The 24,492-nt window shown below is 44.7% G+C and overlaps 1 protein-coding gene across 1 annotated transcript; it reads right to left on the bottom strand.

Annotated features, from left to right (window-relative positions):
- Positions 1-484: 484 nt before the first annotated feature.
- IWS1 (Transcription elongation factor (TFIIS) family protein) lies at positions 485-23,677 on the bottom strand. Its single transcript, XM_086516776.1, has 11 exons — positions 23,519-23,677; positions 22,977-23,433; positions 22,767-22,889; positions 22,453-22,676; positions 22,212-22,341; positions 1,759-1,821; positions 1,598-1,675; positions 1,426-1,517; positions 1,275-1,343; positions 991-1,144; positions 485-905 (listed from the first exon to the last, which is right to left on the bottom strand). Exons 1-11 carry the CDS (start codon positions 23,524-23,526, stop codon positions 807-809), a joined length of 1,497 nt encoding a protein of 498 aa, XP_086372902.1. The 5' UTR covers positions 23,527-23,677; the 3' UTR covers positions 485-806.
- Positions 23,678-24,492: the final 815 nt, after the last annotated feature.

The following is a 24,492-nucleotide window of genomic DNA, read 5'->3' as shown; positions in this document are numbered from 1 at the left end:
ATTTCTATGTGGTGGACACAAGGGGCAAAGGAAACTCAACAGGAAGATGTGCTAGAGAGCCACCTCAATACAGCGGCAAGCAGACCCCAGTGCCAAGGCACAGCTTAAGGAGAGCCAGCTATTCTTTAAGCGCCCAACCGAAAATACACACCACTGCTCGTATCTCCATGAGGCACACTTTAAAACGACACCTTGCATAAGTAAGAAGCGTTCTTACATCATGAAGTTGAGAGCATGCATATACTGCAATGCCTGCATAGACCAGCCCTTACAAGGTGCAAAACTTGTATTACAAAGCCGAGGAACAATGTTCCTTTTGATCTTTTTATTAGACCACAAGCTTACAAACGAAAGACAGAAATAAAATCGTCTTCAAAAGGCCGAAGTGACCTAAAAAAAGTCACATCTCCGATTGGCCTTGGGGGCGGGGGGGGGGGGGGGGGGGGGGGGGAGAGAGAGAGAGAGAGAGAGAGAGAGAGAGAGAGAGAGAGAGGACACTCAGTAAAGAGTACAAAGTTATTACGGTATACAACTCCACTCTATCTCCCTATATTGAATTGCACGTCGCTCATATAGTCCCCTGGACAGTAATAATGAACTGAAACTCAAGGCAGGCATTTTAAAGAATAAGCAGAATGTATTAGCAACCAATGCACTTGATCAATAGTAATAACTTGCTTGAGCTAGATAACAACGGTTGAAGGGCAATATCCAATCCTGTTGCTTCTTGGCCAGCACACGGAGAGCTTCAAATTTGAAGAGAAAACTCTCGACATGTAGACCAGAATTCCCTCTGCAGTTGAGGATTAGAAAAACTTCACCATGCCTCGTCCCTCAACACTGACCTTGGATGCCTGGAGCCTTTTCTTTTTGGGCGCTTTCAGCTGCTGTAACTTCTTGTTCATCTACATTCAAAGAACAACTACAGTCGTCAACACAGTTGACAAGCTCAAAGGGCAAAAAAATCTTATCACCAAGAAAATCATCAACCTTCATCCGTCGTTCATCCATCCTCTGATGTTTGGCGCGGTGTCTTATCTCCTCTGGATCAACCTTTGAAAGTGGACGAACAACAAAATCAAGCGGAAGGGCTTCAGGTCTTGATGCGTGTAATCTGTAGCCTGGCTCTCCTGGTTTTGGATCACTACAACATCACAAAAGCGCAATGGTAACAAGATGGGCCTTCAAGAATCAACGATTGCACGTCACACCCTCTGCTGTCTCAACAACAAGTGCCAAAGCAAACCAAACATTTTAATTAGGATTGTACATACCGAGAGTTCTCTATCATATCCAAGTCATCTCCTCTAGCATCAAATCTAGCTGCTGCCTTCATTGCAGGCCTGTCATCATTATATATCAGATGGCTTGTTGAAGACGAGCTTCACACACTTTGATTTGTCATACAGGCCCATAAAAACTCACTTCTTGACAGACGGTCTTGGAGGGGGGGGCCTCTCATCATCATATTTGCGCAAATCTTCATAGCGAGTACTCTTCTGGAAAATGGGTCGACTCTGCATACATGAACAGACATCAACAGAAATTTCTGCCAAGAAACTAAGACCATCCTATTGCTACAGTGAATTAGCCATACCCATTTATCTACCAAGTCCCTGGCAAGTTTCCGATTAGCTGCACCTTCCTCATCAGACTTTGACAGAAACATGATAACCTGAAACAGTGATGCAGAAGTCATGGGTTTTGTGACTAATCCCAGCTCAACCTGTTCTGGAACTAGACAGCAAAGCTTCTAACCTTTCCTAGACCACTTTTCTTCAACTGCTCTCTTCTCTCATCCACCTCCACATCTATTGGTAGCTGCCACACCACAAAATAATTTTATGTTGCCTTGATAATTCTGCCCTTCACAATTATTCCAAATGAATGAATCAAGACACAGAAACTGCTCAAAACCTTTCAATTAAAATCAATCGAGCACAGCACCACCAGCAAGAAAGAATTAAATATGAGAACAGCATATAATGTTTTCCATCCACACCCATCATATACCCCTTAGGGTCTTCGCTTCTTTCTTATATGATTATGGTACCCATTTCCAATAGGGAACAACTAGTTTCTCACAAATGTCATGAAATGTAAAATTTCAGTACTCAATAAAATTTTAAAATACGCAGACCCCCACTTAATAAGTGGGCAGCCATCTGATAAATAAGGCAGCAGATCAGCCCAGCCAGACGCTTACACTTATCTTGGAGTGGTTTTTAGCGGACCTACATTCTCACTCAGAAGAGCAGCAGAGACCAGACTTACTAGAGCCCACGCAGCATTGGGTGGATTGGAGAGGATGTGTTCGCAGGTTCAGTTTCAGGAGCCCCGGACGAAGCTCTGGCTTTTGACACCTTGGTGGCTTCAGCACTGCTCTATGGAACCGAGATATGGGGACCTTCACTAGATCACCACGGGAGGCCGGGTCGCTCATACGGATGGGGGAACATGGAGAAACCTCTCATCTCTATGATCTCGCGGCTCAATAGACATAGTTACCAGGAACGGGAAACCGGAACGGGAACGCGGAACGGCAACTGCCACAAAATGCCAGTCCCTGTTACGGGTACTCGCGTTTGAAACACGGAACGGTGATTCGGAACGGGAACTTGGAATGGGAACGGGGAACGGAGACCTGAAAATGGCCATTCCCTGTTACTATGTCATTAGAGCCAAGGCATCAGTACCACGTGCCATTATCCGAGCAGAGCTAGCGGGCCCCCCACTTGTGGTGGAGGCGCTCACCAGATCAGTCTCCTTCATAAACCGCACATGGGAACTTCCTAGAGACAGATATGCTCGCATAGCACTTGAATCCTCTCGACAGCTAGCCATACAAGGAGATACAACATGCTGTAAGGGGAGATGACATCATGGTTTCAGGCACATGGGTTCAGCATAGACAGGCTGCCACCATTCCATTACTCTTTGGATGCACCATCTCTCACTCTTACACAGTCAGAGATCACCAAACTCATCCGCCAAGACCTAACCCAGCTAGACACCAGGAGGACATGGATACAACCAGCACAGGAATTGGGCACGAAGATGGCTTTCTACAGAGACCACCTTCTCCAGCTTACGGAAGATGGTTTTGTGGCGAGACCCAGATACATGGATACCCACTTGTCTCATGGGATACGATGTGCTATTGGCCAGTTACACACATCTTCTCACCAGTTGCGGATTGAGACTGGGAGGTACAGCGGAGTATCAGCAGAGGACAGGACATGCCCCTTGTGTAACACGGAACCTGAGACAGAGCTACGCTGCTGCCCCGTCTACTACGAGATACGAGGTCGCTTCCACTGCCTGTTCAGAGAGGGTTTTGGACCACTCTCAAGAGTCATGGGATACAAAGATCAGAGATGTCTGGGTTTGTTCTTACTCGAGCTGCGCAAACACAGAGATAGCCTGATGAATGGCGAGGCTAGCCAATCTCAAAGACGGATCACAGACTTCTTCAAAGCAGACACGGGACAGCCGCAAGAGCCACTCCCACAACAGAGCTCCCCCTCGTCTCACACCAGAGGCACACTGATTGACCGAGCAATTGAACTAGGGAAATCCAGGCGCCCACGACTGCGAAGAACTACACAGCATCGACGGGTTCTACGACAGAAAATTCGGAGCACGCTGGCCAGGCATGCACGACGCCCGGTCAGACTACTAACCATGGAGGAAATTGATGAGATTCGCCAACGACCGATGCTAGATCTCTTGTGATTCAGCCATCCCAACAAGCCGCCCAAAATTTCTCCGCTTAGTTTTATGCTTGGCTCACATTGACCAACCTAGGACCCCATAGTAGATATCTTTGTTTTGTACTGTTGTTAGGTTATTTTGTTACTCTGACTTTGTATCAGATCCACCACTTTGTAACGTTCGGGTCTCATAGGTAATTATGGCCTTTTGAAGACGTTAATATAACATTTCATTTCTCTCTCTCTCTCTCTCTCTCTCTCTCTCTCTCTCTCTCTCTCTCTCTCTCTCTCTCTCTCTCTCTCTCTCTCTCTCTCTCTCTCTCTCTCTCTCTCTCTCAAAATAGCGCCCAAAAAAAAAATGGCCGCCATCTTTACGTGGGCAGCCAATGCTCTGCTATCTTTGTCGTGGCCAGGAGCTATAAAAGCATCACATGCCCTCTCCCATAGGGAAGACCAGTTTTTGCAAGGAGAAGATGCTACTGCAGATTTCAACCGCAAAGAAGACGTTGTCGATGATGCCCATGGCTGCCCCGAGTGTACCAGATGTCGCCAGGACCCAGTGCACGAGTTCCCTCTCGAAGAAGTGCCTACGGAGCGTGTTCCCATCGCGACAAGCTGCTGCTTTTCTTTGTCTTCAGCCCACAAACGTCGTAGACAGGGCTGATTTACGAGAAGGAACCCGAGAACACACCTCTTTTGTCTGTAGGATTGGAAGAGAGGATTTTCTTTGTAGAGATCTCTTCTGGGGAATTGCTTTTCGAGAACCGAGTTTCGTCTCGAGCGTCGAGACTTTGAAGGTAACGATTTTCATGTTATGAACTCTAAGTATTTGTTTGCAAGTGTACTTCCTCTTAGTGAGGGAGTAGGAGCAGAGGAAGGCATGAGCCTCTGTAGGAGAAAAGCGCTCTGAGGAAATAGAGCCAGATCAACCCAAGGGTTTCGTACCCGAGTTTGGGAAGTAGATCCACGGATCTGAGAGTGGTGAGATGTGATCCGGAAGTAGAAATTCCCAAGGGAAGGACTTCGTGTCCAAGAAAGCAGAGTTATTTTGTCCGAAGAGGACTCTGGAAACAGGATCGGAAGAGGAATAGGAAGCCGAGGCTTCCAGGAACCATCAAGTCTTATTCTAGAACGAACGTGGTAATACGTTCGGTTCAAGTGCTTGTATAGACTTCTCCTCGGTAATAAAGACACTATTACGGGGGGGGGACCAACCCATCTTCTGGTCCTAGTACCGTGTCGATCTTCTCTCTCTCTCTCTCTCTCTCTCTCTCTCTCTCTCTCTCTCTCTCTCTCTCTCTCTCTCTCTCTCTCTCTCTCTCATATCTATATATATATATATATATATATATCCTCTAGCTTCAGTATTAAGTGATAAATTCTATTTATCCAAGTAAATTCTATATTGCTATGCACTCCCGTTTCTGATAGTGTCCAACCCGGTAACACTAGCAATATTCTTTCAGCCAGCCTTTTATCCTAGCGATTAAAAAATTCAGCTTTTATGCTACATTAGCATGTTTTACACAAAACATCGGTAGTGTTTTTTTCACACTCTGGCTCTTTCAGTGACGTGCGATCCTCTAGGTGTTTGTTGCGTGGAGTTGTGCAATCCTTTACCTGTCGGCTTTGATGACAATGCCTTGCAATGAAAAAAATAGAATTTTGGAACGTTCTGAGATGTTATAGAGCGGGTTCAGAGGAGCAGGCGCTAGTCCCCCTCTCTCATTCGCAATGAGTATTGGCACCTACAATGGGCTTGTCAAAGGTGACAGCGCAGGATGTAATGAAGACAAGAATTGGCTCGTGATCCGGTGGGTACCTCGACTCCGATCTAGAACACGTGCAATAACAAACTCATGAACAAGGCACAACGGTGGAGGAGAGATCATTGGGGTAAAGAGAGACAGGACATCTTTGAGAGAGAGAGAGAGAGAGAGAGAGAGAGAGAGAGAGAGAGAGAGAGAGAGATCTGGGAAAGGCTCTCCATGCTGATAACAATCTGCTCATACAAGTGACCAAGGGTGGTCCGGCATAGAACACATGCCAACTGGATAGAGCCGAGGTGCACACAATTGCGACTCCTACTGACACTGCCAACTACTCCTGCACAGAGACCACTGTCACGGTCTTCACATGGGCTGCACCAAACCGCATCTTCTCCCGGCAACAAAGTGGATCTGGAGAGAGAGGAATCACAGCTCAAGGCTGTTTCCATATGGGTGCCCTCTAGAGAGAGAAGAAATCCTCTACTCTCTTGGGCTGCATCGGAGATGCTGTGACTGCTGCTCATGAACTGGTGATGTGCTGCCTATGCTCATGCCACTAAAAAACGCAAGCCTGCTGTCCACCAAAAACACTAGGGGAACATCAGGGAAAAACGCCAAGCAAAGATGGAAAAAGGGCTGCCCATGAAGGCTCCCTGCTGGGCTGCACATACCACACACACTCTGAAAGTGGCCCCCCCTGCCTGCCTATATAGGGCTGACCTCAAGTCTGCCCAACGCACTCCTCCAGCCCCACCACTTGGTGTATATGGGAAAATAGGGGGAGTGTCACAAAATGATAACATGGCTGCCCTGCTGGACGTGGCTGCCCTGCTGGACTGACGAATGCAGCTGACGTGGCAGTTTTTCCAAAATTTGCATTGACTGTACGGACGCTGCTTATGTGGCAAAATGTACGGACTTCCGCGTTTCATGCTGGCTGCTGACGTGCCATGGCTGTACGGATTTCCGCAATTTGCGTTGGTGCTTTTGGCAGCTTTTGAAGACCAATTGCTTTTGGATATTGAAGCTTTTGAGTTTTTGCTTTTGGGGCTTTGCTTTTAGCATCCCTTTGTAAGAATAAAGAGGGCTCAAAGGGCTCAAGGGCCTCATTTCTCAGGGCATTTGGGACGCAGAGTCTAAGAATTGAGGACCCGTGGGAGTTGTACTTTACTCAAGATTTGATATAAAAAGAAATACCGAAAGGGGCGCCAGCTTTTGGGGACAATACTTCTGGGCACAGAACTAGGCCGGGCCGTGTCGTCTCGAATTGAACTGTGATTTAAAGTTGTGAAGTATTTTCAATAAATCTCTCTCGTGTCGCAACAAATTCTAGACTTGGGGTGGCCAAGTCTGTTAAGTGGTTTCAGAGCACGGCCGATTTCTCTTCTACCGAGAAATCCAATCCTTCTTCTCGCGGCACATACGGATTCCGAAAAGAATCAATCGACTCTATCTGCCATCTCCGAAGCGGCAAGCGGTACGGAAATTCAAGCGGATTAGCAGGGAACGAGTACAGGCCACTTCCGCCTTCACAGTATGAACTCATGGAGATGCAATGTCAACAGCAGGTTGACGAGTGTGCAAAGTAGATGCTTCAGTTTGCCAAGGATCCACAGTGTGCCAAATTTTTGACCCGCACCCGATGGATGAAATGCATATTCATTGGCAAAAAGCCATTACGTCGCCAATAAAACCGGCAATCAAGAAAGCTCTTGACACTTGTCCCACGGATGTTTACTGAAGATGAACTCGAGGACATTGTTGAAAAGCGAGTCAACCAACTTTCTGGGTCAAAGGAGAAGCAATTGAAGAAACATAACAAGGGAGTTGACTTCCCTGGTTACTTGGGCTGAAAATCCTCTTTTGAGAAAGCAAGAAAACAGAAGAGGAGTGTACGCTTTGAAGCATTGTCCAGTTCATCCTCATCTTCTTCTGACATCTCAGATAGCTCATCCTTTTCTAACTCGAGTGATGAGGACAGAAAGGGCAAGAAACAACGAACGGACTATAAATTTTATTCAAAAAGGAAGCACTTTTACAAAGCTAATCAGTATGATTTTCTCGACGACAAGGGCAAGAAGGCCAAGGAATTCAAAGAAGGTGGACAAGCGGTAAAGTTTGAACCTTTTCAGGGTTTCGAGATGCTCCTAAGGCTTTAGCCTTCATCCAATAGTTTGATATAGCATTTTTTGTAGGTCACTATACAAAGCACTCCAAGATTAGACGGGTAGCATCCTTTATGAAAAGGCAATGCACAGACATGGCGGTCCACCCTTTTGTTAAGAAAAGAAGCACCGACAAAATGGCTGAAATTCAAGAGACTTTTTATTTCCTCATGGCTCACTCAAGAGTATGAACGAGATGTGAGAACCGACTGGAACCATCTTTGAATGATTACTGTGAAGGATTTTGGGATACTTTCCTTCCAACCTCTTCCTTCAAGAAGATCAGTTTTAAAGAACACATTGAAAAGTTTTGTTGTGGACTCCCCAAAGACATTCGAAACTATTATCTTGAGAAGAAGTCAGACTCCATTCAACAATTAATGGTGCATGCTAAGCAAGGATTCGCTATGCATTCGGGTAACTTGACTTACCCACCAAATGAACCTTCGACCTGTCAAAACAAAAACAGACAACAAACAGATACACGAACTCGACTAACTGAAGACCAGAAAGATGAATATTTCAAAGCAGGAAAGTGTTTTGAATGTGGAGAACTAGGACATATTGGTGCACGGTGCCCCAATAGAGCACAAGAATAAGGACGACTGACAGAATACAAGGAGACGAGGAGATACTCGTTCCAAAACAAATTTTAGATAGAACCTTATGGATAAATTAGCATTAATTTGTGTGAATTTATGAAATAAGACTTTTTGGAGAAAAGATCTTGAATTTTTTGGATGAAACCAATGTTGTATGGAAGAACCTGTTATTTGTGAGTATATAACACGACTATGAATGAGATGATAATGATGGCTTTGGAGCAATGATAGCTCCCGGATGAATCTAAATCAAAAAAGAGCGAGAAGATACTCGTTCAGGAACAGACATTGACTTTCCAAGACAGGAAAGAGAAAGGTAAAGTGAACGGTGGATCTTAGATAAGAACCATCCGGCATTGAATGCGAAATGAATGGAGGAGGACCTAGCACAGTCTCCTCAAACTTGGAACTTTACCTCGACATTTTTGGTCTAGCAGTGGCTATTCCAAGAGTTCCCATTGATCAGTGGGTTGAATCTGGTGCAGACGGGACTGCACAAGAGAGGAGTTACTCCACTCCTTTGTCACAGATTACCTAGGTGGAATAAAGTCACTGATTTCCAGTATATTGATGGGCTGACAGTATTCTGCTAAATGGCTTTATGGGAGAAGTACTTCGACTTAGGATCCCCGAAAATGATTACTCGCACACGACAATGCTTGAGTCAAAAATCTCTATAGACATGACCGTAGGATTAGTTAACCCGACATCAGTGAGGTCCCGAATGGAACTAGATCTTGTTACTAAATACGTTGCTGGCAATCATGGTCTGAGATTTAGAATGAATTTCTCTAATTAATTTGTGATGTGATGTCCTGTGATGTCATGTGCAGTGATGTGATATATACCTTCATAAATTCAGAATAGTCTGAACTCACGAATTATAAGAGGGAATAAAGCACTCATAAAACTATAAAAGCAAGGGACACAAGAAAAGAAAAGAAAAACAAAAACAAAGAAACTAAATCACTTTGTTTGCTACGAAACAAAACTAGATGAAACAAAACATTATTAACTTAAAAATGTTTTTAGAAAAGGCATGTGTAAAATAAGATGACGCAACTTACTTGGCTTAAAACAAGTACTCAACTTTAAGCAAAAGAAAAGGATAAGACATCTAAACTTAATCCTAGAAATCAAACTTCACACAACAACTTCTAATGGAACACATTCTTAAGTCCTCAGGTAAGCTAAATACGAAATCGAAAAATGAATACTACTACAAACCTACGAAGAGCAAAGAACCAAACTTGACAATATGTGATCTCAACTTCGTTACTTGTCCAAACAGGAAGAATAAGATTATCACCTTTATCATGAATAGCTTGGACAACAACTATGACATCCCTACTCACGTCGTCAATGCCCAAGAGTAGGTGCAGGTTTATATAGAGGTCATTCATGCTTTGAACGTACTCTACAAAACCAACGAGCAGTGATGTGATTGCCTTCTTTGTACAACTGCTAGATGTGTCGTGTCTAGTGCGTTGGTACTTAGAGTCGGTGTCTACTGAAATGGTTTATGGCCTCTGTCTGTTTGTAGACGTAATCGAGGATGATTACAATTCTTTCAAGAGGGGGGTATGTCACAAAATGATGACGTGCTGCCCAACTGGACGTGGGTAACTAAACTAACGGACGTTGCTGACGTGGCAGTTTTTCCAAAATTTGCGCTAATTGTACGGAAGCTGCTGACGTGGCAGAATGTAAGGACTTCCGCGTTTCACGCTGGCTGCTGATGTGGCATGGTTGTACAGATTTCCGCAATTTGTACTAGTGCTTTTGGCAGCTTTTGAAGACCGGTTGCTTTTGGGAATTGAAGCTTTTGAGTTTCTGCTATTAAGGCTCTGCTTTTAGCATCCTTTTGAAAGAATAAAGAGGGCCAAAGGGCCTGACTTCTCATGGAATTTAAACATAGAGTCCAAGAGCTGAGGACCCGCGAGAGTTGTACTTTGCTCAAGATTTTATAAAAAGAAATATTGAAAGGGACGCCAGCTTTTGGGGCCAATACTTTTGGGCACAGAACTACGTCGGGCCGTGTTGTGTCACAAATTGCTGACGTGTCCAGTCACTGAAGAACAGAGCCAACCTTCAGATCACGACCGAGGGGCCTAAACCCTAAGAATAAGCAGACGAAGAAGTAGTTCCTACCAACTTATGGGACCCCGTTCGATGGGGCCCAAGTGACACAAGAGAATAAAATAAAGCAAGACCCACACAGACACACTTGCGCAAACCTGAAGAACGGAGCCAACCTTCAGATCACGGCCGAGGGGCCTAAACCCTAAGAATAAGCAGACGACGAAGAAGTAGTTCCTACCAACTTATGGGACCCTGTTCGATGGGGCCCAAGTGACACAAGAGAAGAAAATAAAGCAAGACCCACACACACTTGCGCAGAAATTCATGGCGTGGCAGTTGTAAGAACAACCCGGATTTTGCGCTGACTACTGACGTGGCAGCTTGTACAGATTTCCGCGTTTCACGCTGACAACCTGTACGGATTTCCTCGTTTTGCGCTAGCTGATTTTCAGCGCCAGCTTTTGGGCCAGTTGCTTTTTGAGTTTGAAGCTTTTCACTACAACTGCTTTAGTGGCTAAGGGCCTTTAAATATGAGGCTAGGGCTCATTCCCTAGCACTCTTTTGGGAGAAGGTGCAGAGCGTGGAGTACCGGCTTGTACTGTGTTGATGCAATATAAAGAAATATCGAAAGGGGCGCCAAGCTTTGGAGCCAATACTCTCTGGGATGGAATTCCGCCACTCCATGTCGCGTGCGCTCTCTCTCTTTCAGTTTCAGTTGTCATTGAGGTGCTAAAAGTCTGTTCAATCTGTTCTTTTCTAATGGCACGTGTTGCCCGTCTTGTAACAATGGTATCAGAGCATCAGGCGTGTGCTTTTCTAGAAGCATACCGGTCCTACAAAAGAGCAGACAGAGCAAACTAGAGACTACTGGAATTTTATTTGAAGTATCTTCGAGTCCCGATCCCAGACTTGTCAAGCACTCCCACCCTTACTTCATCGCGCATCGGGCGCGCTCTCATCTTCATCGCTCATGTCTTACACAGCATAAGCCATAAAGATCACTTGCAGGAGAAGGATCCAAGATTTGTTTCGAGCTGTTGTTTTTCTCAAAGGCAATGCCATACAGAGGTTGATGACTAGAGCTACCTAGCCGCACACTCCAAAGACTTGGAAAGCTTTCAAGAAATTTTTTGCCCAAAGTTATATGGTTTTTGGCATCTTCCTTTGGAGTGCAACTTCTTAAAGAGTGGGGTATCCTGAAATGTTTGCCATGGAAACCCTAGCAGACTATAACTTGAAATTTCTCGACATCTCTCAATAGGCATCTCTTTTTGAGCTAAAAACCTTGGAGGTCCAATGTGATTGCCACGTCTTGGGACTACTATCACCGCCACAGGAACATTGCTTGTCGAGGCTTGTTTCAACTATTCAAGAGTTTGTGGATCATGCCGCGGTCGGCTGTGACCTTATGGAAGAAATCTAACAGTTGTGTTTGGAACTTGTTTGGTGATCCTGTTTGGAATTTGTTTGAAATGGATGGTATCTGTTTTAAACTTGTCTCGGTGCCGATTTGAACTGTTTGACTCTGGTTTGGTTTCAATGATTGGTGATTTTACTCTCAAGTGGAGTAGTGAGAAATGTTATTTTGGTATTGTTTGAACCTCGGAACAACGCACAAGAGATGTCTGGGGAGTGAATGTTTGAAAAGCTCGGAACGACGCAGACCGATGTCTAGGGAGCGTTCCATTGTATGCTAGAAAACCTTCGAACGACGCATGCCGATGTCTGGGGAGCGTTTGGTTGTATGCTTGGCCCTCCAAGCGACGCATATTGTGGTCTGGGGAGCGTTTGGTTGTACAATCCTTTGAGCTCATGGCCTAGACCTTTTTAGGTTGTTTGCCAAGGGAGTGACGAGGTAGTCGTCGAGTAGCTTCATACCGCAAACCGTTTGTCTCGGGGGAGTGCTTAGCGGCGTTGTTCGTTGTGTCTTGTAACATACATATGTGAGCATTTGTGTTGCATTGTGATGTGCCAACCACTCAATATTCCTAATTGGATGAGATTGCCTGGGTATGTAATTTTAGTGCATCAAGACACCCATGGAAGATCAGTGCGGTCTGGGTGTGATGGTTAATTTCACTACGTCTATATATCAAGAATTCCGACATGGACGAAAGGAGAAGTCAACTCCTTGATCAAAAGAGTCGAAAGGAGAAGCCAAATCATTGATCAAAAGAGCTGAAAGAAGAAGCCAGCTCCTTGACAAAAGAGCAAATTGATTGTCCCTTGAAATGTCCCTCGGGAAAAAAGTTTAGCTAGCTTGAGTTGTTTTGCAGATATACTGTAATCGCGAACGATTACTTTCTTTCAAGAAGGGGGAATGTCACAAACTGCTACCGTGTCAAGTCACTGAAGAACAAAGCCAACCTTCAGATCACGACCGAGGGGCCTAAACCTTAAGAATAAGTAGACGAAGAAGGAGGAGTTCCTACCAGCTTATGAGACCATGTTCGATGGGGCCCAAGTGACACAAGAGAATAAAATAAAGCAAGACTCACAGACACACACAAAGACTTGCGCAGAAACTGATGACATAGCAATCGTACGAACAACCCGGATTTTGCACTGACTGTTGACGTGGCAATCTGTACGGATTTTTGCGTTTCACGCCGACAGCCTGTACGTGATTTGCGCTGGCTGATTTTCAGCGCCAGCTTTTGGGCCAATTGCTTTTGAGTTTGAAGCTTTTCACCGTAACTGCTTTTAATGGCCAAGGGCCTTTAGATATGAGGCTAGGGCTCATTCTCTAGCACTCTTTTGGGAGAAGGTGCAGAGCATGGAGTACTGGCTTGTACTATGTTGATGCAATATAAAGAAATATCGAAAGGGGCGCCAAGGTTTGGGGCCAATACTCTCTAGGGTGGAATTCCACCAATCCATGTCACGTGTGCTCTCTCTTTCAGTTTCAGTTGTTATTGAAGTGCTAAAAGTATGTTCAGTCTGTTCTTTTCTATTGGCACGTGGTGCTCGTCTTGTGACATGCCGTCTCGAATTGAATTGTGATTTGAAGTTGTGAAGTATATCTCTCTCTTGTGTCGCAACAGATTCTAGACTTGGGGTGCTCAAGTTTATTACAGAGAGTAGAAAGAGGGGCACCATGTAAAAAACTGCTAACGTGTCAAAGCCTAAAGAATGGAGCCAACTTGCAGATGTCGGCCGAGGGGCCTAAACCCTAAGAAGAACAAGTAATAGAAGAAGTCGTCCTACCAACTTATGGGGACCCCGTTCGATGGGGCCCCAAGTGACAAAGGATTAAAATAAAGCAGGACCTACACACACATATACAAATTGATGACGTGGCAAATTCCAAAAATTACGCAGACATGATGACGTAGCAGGCTGTACGGATTTCCGCGTTTTGTGCTGGTTGATGACGTGGCACGCTGTACAGATTTCCGTAAATTGCGCTAGCAGCTTTTTGGCTTTGCTTTTGGACCAGATGCTTTTGAGTTTGAAGGCTTTTTACTGTAAACTACTTTTGGGGCCTAGGGCCTTTAAATATGAGATTAGGGCTCATTCTCTTGCATGCTTCCTGGAGAAGGTGCAGAGTCTGGAGTACTGTGTTGATGCAATATAAAGAAATACCGAAAGGGGCGCCAAGGTTTGGGGCCAATACTCTCTGGGGTGGAATTCCGCCACTCCGTGTCGCGTGTCGTCTCTCTCTTTCAATTCAGTTGTTATTGAAGTGCTAAAGGTCTGTTTAGTCTGTTCTTTTCTATTGGCACATGGTGCCCGTCTTGTGACACAACGGATACCCATAGGCTCAAGGGGGAAAAAATATGCTAGGGATGGGGAATGCTATTTCCCAGCATGCAAGACAATTGGAGACCATGGAACCAAGACAAAACCTGAGCTAAACATGGCTAGAAAGGACCCAACATGAGAGACCTACCTCACACTCGCGAGCACAGCCACAAAACAGCCCCTGCTCCCTAATCAACTCCTGGGAGATACCGGAGCTACCACCAGACACGAAAATGAACTCTACAGGGTTGTGGTATCGATTCCTCTTTTTGAGCTTCCAGTTAGTCTTATTTTGCAGAGACTTGCTACACAACAGAGTTTTGAACAGGTTGGCACACCGGCTCTATAATTGGAAACAAAGTGTCATCAAGAGCTCTGTAGCAATTGGCTTACATAAAAGAGGAAGACACCCCACAACCTTTGAAAGTCACAGCGCGCTCTAGTTGTGCGGAGTTTAGGCGGCTTCACCCACAATAGCCCGATGAGGGCATGAATACAACAATCTACAGTACATTGGTGCCACAAGTTGAGGTTACGAGATCCTCTCTTACACCATAATTATGTTGTATCAGATTTCAAGTGTTGTCGGCTACTATAGACCCGCCCATAGTGTTGTGCATGGGCTCAAGGGCCCCCACGTGTGTTGTTTTGGTGCAAATGGTTTTGAGGCCCATGCAAGGGACCTAACATCTATACTTGGCTAAGGTGAAGGCATCGCCAGCGCAGCATACGTCGGTTGTGAGGGCATGCAAGCCGTGCCTTGCCCCGTACACAATTATTAGGTTGGTAGTGCAATTTAATTTTTATAGCCTGTTGATGCTTTCTGTATTTTTTGAGTCTGTCAATGCTTCCTTAAGTTTAGTTTAGCAACATGTTTTTCTCACTAGTACATGTTCAATCTCAATCATCATATCTATATATCAAATAGATACACACTTCTTTTCTCATAGTTGGGCAATAGAGGTAACCAATCATCATATATGAAATTCTTTTTTAAAAGTTCGTCAATGCACTTTGTACTTGTTTACTTCACTGCAAGATGCTTGATGTCAATCTGTGTATGTCCTGTTATGTTCTATAGATGTTCTATAGAAACGCCCACCAAGACACTGTTCTACCCAACCAATATTCCTATATAAGTGACCTGGAGGGATCACTTCTCAGGAAGTCAAGACCTGGAAGAAGTACCATCAGCACCCACAGCACAAGGACCTAGCAGATCAGCCATCAGCAAGCCTCAGAGTTTTCCATCATCAGAAGCAGATCAGCCTCAGCCCCAGTATCCCTCATGATCTAGCGTTTTCAGCCATACAGATTTCAGCCAGTATCGCCATCGTTGTCAACCCCGATCTCAGCGTTTTTCAGCCTCATCAGTTCAGCGTTTTCAGCCAGCGGATTCCTTAGCGTTTCAACAGCCAGCGCTTGCAGATGAAGGCCATCCCTAGCGTTTTTAGCCATGGCAAATTTCGGCCTTCATCATCAAGTTGCAGAACCAAGCAGAGCACCCTTAGCGTTTTCAGAATTCAGCCTTTAGCCTATCAAGTACCATCATTATCAAGCATCCACTACAAGTTTCCATCAGCATCTAGGACCATTGTATCATCATTTGTGCAATCTAAAGCAAATACGTCTCTAGCGATAGAGAGGGGGGCCCTTGGAGGGGGGTTTGGGACCCCAGCTGGTGTCAATCCTCTCTCTCTCTCTCTCTCTCTCTCTCTCTCTCTCTCTCTCTCTCTCTCTCTCAATCACAGTATCATTCTCTCTCCTCTCTAGTCTTTGCACATCTCCCATGAAGTAAAAGGAACTCTCGTTTATTAAAAGGAACCTTGAGTACGCACTCCACGAATGACAATGGGAGAATCACTTTTGGCATAGAGAGTGAAAGTGTTAGCCTCCCAATCCATGAGAGGGTTAAGATCACGAAACCATCGAATGCCCAAAATCATATCACATCCTGAGAGAGGAGAGACAAAAAATCTTCTACTGAAGGCAGCTTGTTGAATTGTAAACAACACACCAAGACACTCCTGCATGATGAGAGAGTCCATACCCGGAACAAAGCCTGAGACCTCGAGAGGAGATTTCTGACTAACTTCTAGGCGGGCTCTCTCAACAAGAGAGGGACTGATCACATCATGCATACTACCTGGGTCAAACAATATGACAAAACGCTGCCCCGACACCTGACCATAACATTTAATGAGAGAATCATCAATGGGAGGGGTCAAGAGAAACTTGGGACACACTCGTGTTATCAGTAATTGCATTGACAGAGGAAGTGGGTTCTGTGGATTCTTTAGATTCATTCGATTCAAGCTTAGGACATGTTCTCTTTATGTGACCCTTAATGTGACAATGAAAACAACGACCTTCCTTAAAATAAGTGCTTTGCTCTTCTGACGTGATGTATCCTCCCAAAATTCCTTGTGCTACCTTTTCATCTGGAGTAAGCTTAGGTTTAGCAACTGTGTTAGCCTTACCCTTAGGTTCATTGGAAGAATTCTTTTATGAGAGACCGGTGGAAGATTGGTTAGAAGAGTTACCGTTCTTACCAGTCTTACCGTTCTTGCCGTTTTGAGAAGTCTGCGAGGTACTTATGGAAGTCTTGTTCTCCTTAGGCTTTCCCTTGTGCTTCATCTCCTGCGTACCGCCTTGTTGAGATCGGTTGGGTCGAAGACTTCTACATCAAACTTGATGTATTCGTCTAACCCAAAGAGGAAAGCCTCCTTGCGCTCATCATCCCATTTGCGTAATTGAGTGCCGAGCTGCAAAACACGGTTAGAAAAAGACATGACTGGCATACGATTTTGCTTGAGAGCGCACCAATCGTCCTTCAATCGCGCGAGGTACTGAGGTGGCATAAACCGCGCCTTGAGCTTTTCTTGGAAATCAGCCCAATTGAAGGGAAGGGGCGTGAATTCGTCGACTTCCTCTAGGTGCACGGCTAGCTGTGCCTCTTGCCATGCATGGTACCCATTGATGGCATCACCAGCAAGGTACATAGCTGCCGTCAAAACCTTGCTATTCCCTATCTTCTTAGTTATCGCAAAATAAGCATTAAATTGATGCAACCAAGAATGAATAACCGTAGCATCCATCTTACCATCATACTTACTGAAACTCAACTTCTCTGTGGTTGGGTTGTTGGAATCCGCATCGTGGATTGCACCACTTGAGAAGCTCCCACGATCTTTGGCAGGTTCGGACTTCGAGGCAAGTACTTGTCGAACCAATTCTTGAGTGCGTAGTTCTCTTTGAGCCTCACGCTCGACCTCTAAGGCCACTCTTTGAGCTTCACGCTCGGCCTCCAAGGCCGCGCGTCGTAATGCCGCTTCCTCCTTTCTTTGTTCTTTTCTTTCTTTTCGTTCATCGCGTTTGCGTTCCAAGGCAATGCGAGTCTCTTCTTGTTTGGCCATCATGTCCATTATGGACTTGACCATTGCCTCCATAGGATTTGGTACACTTTGTGGCGTAGATGGCGGAGGGGGAGGGTCGGAAAAATCTCTTGGTGGGGAGAACTCTTCGTCACCTCTCTCATGCTCACCACCTGTATGCTAAGTATCCATTCCGCTTCGGGTGATGACCATGCACTATGAACTTTGGTTCTTAAGTTCACGAGGAACTTGGGTTCTTGAGGGTCTTGAGGTTCTTGAGTTCTTGAGGGTCTTGAGGTTCTTGAGGTTTTCTTTCGCTTGCAAACCGTGTTTGAGAAGGATCTTCTCTTCACCCGAGTTCTACTCCTTTCCGCGGGCGCACCCCTTGGCGGCCTTGCGCTCACACCAAGGTTGCTTTTTCCCACCTCACGTCGATTGGCCGACCGCCAAGTACACGGTCCGCTCTCAATGAGTGAAAAGAGACACAAGGGGAGGCTGGACAAGCCCTTCTTTCTTGGGATTCCTGTCACTCTTCAAAACACGATTAGGAATCGACACGCCCAAGCGAACTTGGGTTCGTGCGACCGCAACAAGCGAAAAAAAATTCTTGTGATTCTTGTGGTTCTTTCCTTGAATGATACAGAACACTGCCAAAGCTCTGATACCAATGTTAGGTGCAGCGGAATGAGTGTTTGAACTTTGCTCAAGATAAGTGCTCCGAACTATGCTCAAGGTTTTTTGTTCTTATGGAAGAGAGAGCCTTCCGTTCTTAATGAGAGAATGCTATGATCACAACAAAGTGAATGGACACTGTGCGTGCAAGTGTATGAGACTGAGAGATAGAGAGAGAAGAGAGATACGACACCAGAGACATAAAACCCTCCTTCGAAGGCCCCACTCTCGTCGGCGAGAGTGGTCTACTTATGATTGCACAAACTGGTACAAACTGAATGCATGTGACTGATGCAAGTCTAGGCTATGTCGGCGATGACGACGGGGATGACGAGACCGACCTAAGGGCTGAAATCTGCAATCTTTTATCTGCTGTCCAAAAACGCTATGGGCTAAAATCTGCTACAGTCCAAAACGCTGGTTTTGGGGCTGATTCTGTAGGTCTTTGTCGCTGAAATTCTGCAGGTCTTATGGCTGAAAACTGAGGTTCTTAAGGGCTGAAAACTGCTGTTGGTCCTGCCTGGCTGAATCTGCTACTCTTTAGGGCTGAATCTTGCTATGACCAAAAACGCTAGGCATGGGGGGTTCTGTGGCGATGGCAATGGCTGAAAATGCTGATGTGTTGCAGCTTTGCCGGCGATGCTGAAACTGTTGCAAAAACGCTAGCTGAGGGAGACTCCTGGCAATAGTTTGCTGATGCAAAACGCTAGGGCAAGGACTTGCTGACGGTGACTACTTGCTGGAGAAAACGCCCATGGGGGATGGTTCTTCTTGCTTGGAGGGGGAAACCGCCAAGGTCTTGCTTGAGAAGTTGCCTGTTGAGCTTGGCTCCTGTTGCCTCTTCTGCCATTTAGTGCTAGTTTTGTTTTGCTTATATACAAACTTACTCAATTTGCCCTACCTACTTTCCAACAAAAGTCACTTAAAAATAATAAGTGAAAATGTCAAAAATAGGTAAAATAGGCTAAATGCACTGGAAAATTCCCCTGAAGGATTTTGATGGATTCTAATGGGAATGCTTATGATCATGCTATGTGCAACCAAAGGATATGCATCTACACTAAGTGACTGGACATGCACGGTCTGCGAACAGATTCACAAAAGTGCCAGAACACTTCCTATTCTAGACTGACTAGAATGAACTGAACCTTGATCATGTTGTAGCTTGTCCACAGACACATAGGGTTGGAAGTGTCACGTGACAATCAATTCTTGAATAGAATTCAACTTTTATTCCAGGCAGTAGTCTCGAATCTCTTTAGAGAGTCCAGAACAAAACCGCTCGATCTGTTCCTTAAAAGAGACCTTAAATGAAGAGGTTGGTAGAAAAGAATTCCAATATCTCTCGCAATAAGAATCTCCCTTGGTCATCCGAAGATGATTCCAAGCGGTTCGTATATATCGTTCATACTCCCGAGTCAGCCATGAAGAAATAAAGAGCCTTTTGAATTTCAACCATATAACTGGAGCTTCCTTCCTCAGAAGAAGAGTGGACCACCATGTTCAAGCGTTTCCTTTGAAAAAAGATGCAGCCCTCCTAATCTTGGAGTGCTCTGAATAGTGCCCTCCAAAGAAGGCTATGTCAAACTGCTGAATGAAGGCCAAAGCCCTAAAAGCATCTCGGAACCCAGAAAAGGATTCAAATTTAATCGACTATCCAACTTCTTTAAAATCTTTTGTTTTCTTGCTCTCGTCTTCAAGAAAGTCATATTGGCTCTGTAAAAGTGCTTCTTTTCAAGAGTGCTTGTCCATGTCTTTTTGCGAGTACAGTTTCCACTTTTCGGCACTCGTCTGTCTTTTAGGCTTTCCTCCCTACCCAAGAGGAGAAGCGATGACCACACGCCATTTCGAGTAAATCTTATCAATCGGGTAATTCTTCAGGTGTTTCGTCAATCTCTGGTCCATGGAGTACTTAATCAATACGTTCACACATATGCCAACAGGCAATTGACATTTGTACTCCTTTCTGGCAAACTTGTCCGAAAAAAAATTTGCCCAAATCTTCATTCTTTTCTTCAATTCCCGTGCCAGATTTTCAACTTTTCTTTGCCTTCCCACTAAGAGGTGTCATCTCTATCAACTTCTTCACGAAAACCCATGTGTAATATGGGATTCTTTATGGCTTTATGCACTGTTAGACGGAGCGATGAAGACGGAAGCGCGCCCGATGCGCGATGTATGAAGGGTAGGAGTGGCTTATAAGTCCAGGATCGGGCCACGAAGATTCTTTCCCAAAAAGCTGTGCGCACTGCAAAAAAGGATCGGATCCTCCGTAGAAAAAGAATCTTTCTGTGCTCTGATACCACTGTAACAAACTTGGACACCCCAAGTCTAGATTCTACCGCGACACAGCACAGATTCACTTCAATACAATTCACACAAAACGACACGGCCCGGTGTATTTTCGTGCCGAGAGGTATTGGACCCAAAGACTTGGCGCCCCCTTCGGTATTTCTTTTTATATTAATCTTTGAGCAAAGTACAACTCCTGGACCCAAAGACTGGCGCCCCCTTCGGTATTTCTTTTTATATTAATCTTTGAGCAAAGTACAACTCCCACGGGTGCTCGCTCTCAAACTCTGCGTCCAGATGCTCTATAGAATGAGCCCCCTTGGGTTCATTATAAAGGTTACAAGAGATGTTGAAAACAGAGCCCCAAAAGCTTCAAACTCAAAAGCAAAGTTCCCAAAAGCAATTAACTTCCAAAAGCTCCTAAAAACAACCAGCGCAATTTACGGAAAATCCGTACAACGGATTTCACGAACGTCCGTATGCTGCCACGTCAGGATGTCAGCATAATTCCCGGATGTCCTTACAATGCCACGTCAGTCTGTCGACGCATTATCCGAAAAACTGTCACGTCACCGATTGCAGGGTTTGTCCGGGGGCCAGCCACGTCACCAGTTTGTGACATGCGCCCTTTGGGGCTGTCCGTATAACACTGCCACGTGACTGAATTTCCTCAAAGGGCAAGCCATCCATACAGCTACCACGCCATCCTTTGGTTACGCAATTTTCTTTGTGTGTGTGCTCTTTATTTTTAATCTTTAGGCGGGGCTATTGTAAGTTGTTGGGGTTTAGGATTTTTAATCCTAACCCAATAAAATTTCGGGACGTTCAATTGAACTTCATAAGTTGGATTTTCTTTTGTTTCTTCTTCTTCTTCTAGGTTTTAGGCCCCTAGTCCAAGACCCGAAGGTCACTCATATGTTCCTAGTGCCACACAAATGATTACATATGCAAGTACAAAGCATGAAAGAAGAGAGAAATTGATCACGGCATAGAGAATTCTGGCTTTGACAAAGAGATTGGCATGGAACACCTGTCTACAAACTCAACGCAGAAACCATAACCCTAAAACCCGTCACACTTATTCTATCTATGATGCTCTTCTCCTAGGCTGTGAATTGCAATTCACCCGTGGAAGAGAAATCAAGGTGCTGAACCCATCAAAGACTCAACACCAAACAAGGCACATGTTACATGAGAGATCCAGTAAAAGTCTGGATTACGAAGGAGGAACTTCACTAAAGGCATGGGTAAAATACACTGAAGGCCTTCAATTTACAGCACAATAAAGTGATGCGGAGCAAAATATTGCAGCACAACAAATTCACATTTTTGCCTATGTGAAGCGCTGAGCTGGCATCAGCCCAGGACTTCACAGGAAGCTACGAGTTACAAACGTGCGGTAGCCAACATAGCCATCCGCTCCATCATGCACAGGTATGTATAAAATGGTCCTAAAATAGTGAGTAATGTGGGCATGTGCACCAGAAAAACAGCAAAATCATGCCTGAAAGGGCATGCAAAGAAATAGTCACAACTTCAAGCAAAGGCTTACTCACAACTTGAAGCAATGGAAACATCTTAACAGAACCCATGGTTGGTATTGAGCCGGTTTCAAACACACAGAAATCAGCGCACACAAGTACAAGAGAAGCAGCAGCCAAACAGTAACAACAAACAGTAGAACCCACACGCATCCATATGGTTCATCAGTTCTTGAAGTTAGCAAAAAGCAGAAGGTACAGTGGGGAAAGACCAAGAAAATGTCCGAACAACACAGCACAAACTGACTGTTTTGTACCTCAGTTAGAAGCTTTAATAATGCTGAACGTATGGTCATGTTTGGCAGCGATCCATCAGGTAAAGGTTCAAGCCAGTTCTTCAGAGCAGACAAGACACCTCTATCCAAAAATTCCTGCTGCAATTGTCTCCTGAAGTGAAATCTCCAACACTGGTGAGAATCCAATCAATCTCCAACCCACTGAAACTTCATATTTAAAATCTGAACTTGACAAGAACATGTACACATAAATACTGCTTACTTGGAGAGAACATTGAGGAGCGACGCAAGTAGTTCTAGCTTGTTTATGGCTGGTTTTGACTGTCGATTCAGCTCAGCATCCTCCTCAGCTGCAACCTCTAGTCGGGCCATAAACTGTTCCACGAGCATAGCGATTTCTTCTGGTGATCGTTCATTCTTCTTGTTCCTAGACTTGCCTGATTTGAACAGTTTTTTCAAGTCATCATCTTCCTCCCCTTCTTCAGCCTACAGAAATGTGATTTATCTGCTTCTGGATTGGAACCCAGTTATTCAGGCTACTTCAATAAATCAGAAAAAAGCTGAGAGAAACGTTACCTGTGGAGCATCACCAATGGAGCCTGCCTCATCATCACTGTAGGCCAACCGAGTATCCGGATCAACTCCAGTGTCATCAATAAAAGCATCATCGTCCCCCGTCCTAATGCCTTCGTTGTCATCCTGTTTAGAAAAGGTAACTTACAAGATCAAATGCCAAGAATCTCAAACCACTATTGATTCCAAAACTAATACCCTTGAAAAAAGCACCTCTGATTCATTTCCGGCAACAGAGGCCCACATTTCTTTTTCTTCAATGTCTCCTCTTTTGCTGGCATGAGATGTGCTAGCTTTCTCAGCTTTCCTAGTGCCTTTGGCAAGCTTGGCCAGTTTAATTGCTACTGCCGCTTTAGATTTTGGCTTCCCTGTCTCTTTCAAAGGCCTGTTGTCCTTCTCTTTCGGTTTTTTTTTGGGTCGTTCCTCAACCTCTTCTTCCTCTTCAACTTCTTCTGGAGCAGGACCTTCATCATCAGAGGGGCTAAGTTCTCGTACCGTCTTCTTAATCAAACGTTTTCTAGGCTTTGGCTTTGCAGAAGCCGTAGCCTCGTCATCATCCCCTGACTCTGCACCAAATCCTGCATCTTGCTCCCAATTTTCTTCCTCCTCGGGCTCCGGGCTGGGCTCCCTATCAGGATCAAAAATGGGTTCGCCTTCTTCGTCGTAATCACTGCCCAAAAAGGCGCAAGCGGAAACAGACGTTAGGGTTTGCTGTTTCAAAGCAATCAAAACAAAGGAATACCCGGATAATTTACCGATCCATCTACGTGAAAGCACAGAACAATGGAGCAGAAGCAAGAGCGCGGATCAACCGGAGACGACGACGAGCTACAGACTCGCAGAGGAGGATTTAGAGTTGAGTATACCGTTTCCTACAATACTCCGCTTCCTACTATCCGGACGCTTGGGGGTCGCGCTTGGGGTTCGAACATGAGAGAGTTTATCCGAGCTAACTTTAGAAACTCAAAACTAGTATGGGATTGACATCGAGTATCTATGAGAAAATAAAAGAAGTGCGTATCTATTTGATATATAAATCTGATGATTGAGATTGAGCATGTACTAGTGAAAACTATGAGAAAAACATGTAGCTAAACTAAACTTAAGCAATTGCAAGCTCAAAAATTACAAAAAGAATCAACAAACTATAAAAATTAAATTGCAGTATTACCAATCTGATAATCGCGTACGAGTGTTATCCAATTGTCCAAGCTAGAGGACAATGTTTGTGTCAAGCTACATAAAACCAATGAATAGTTCATCATTTTGTGTTGCAATGAAGCATCACAAAGTGAAAATGCTAATTATACAGTGCACGTCATGCAAAAGTGCCAGACAAAAGTATGGTGGAGAGTTGGCACTATTGTCTCTCCAAAACTTATAAGAAACGGAAGTCATACCCTGTCCCGTAGCATTTATGTGTTCATTGCTTCCAATTTTGCATGGCAAAACTGGTGAAAGTTCTCATTGATCAATTGGTCTCTCTTATGATTCTTCAAAGCTTGCAACACATAGCAAGCTTTTAAAAACATGAATTGCCTGTTGATTTTGTAGCTCACGTCCACCTCACTCCCATAGCTTTGTGTGTCAAAGTTATATTTTCTTATCATGCTTGTTGTTATCTCATGCTTGTGAGGTGTGGGGGAGAATTAGTAGTTGCTTGTTGGAGGCTATTGATCAAGTCGAAATATGTCATGCTTTTAACAGGAAGCTAGGAGAGAGATTGAAA

Source organism: Adiantum capillus-veneris, chromosome 7, assembly GCF_014529385.1.
Source record: "Adiantum capillus-veneris isolate H3 chromosome 7, ASM1452938v2, whole genome shotgun sequence".
Classification (NCBI taxonomy): Eukaryota; Viridiplantae; Streptophyta; class Polypodiopsida; order Polypodiales; family Pteridaceae; genus Adiantum; species Adiantum capillus-veneris.
This window is presented reverse-complemented; position numbering and strand designations above follow the sequence as displayed.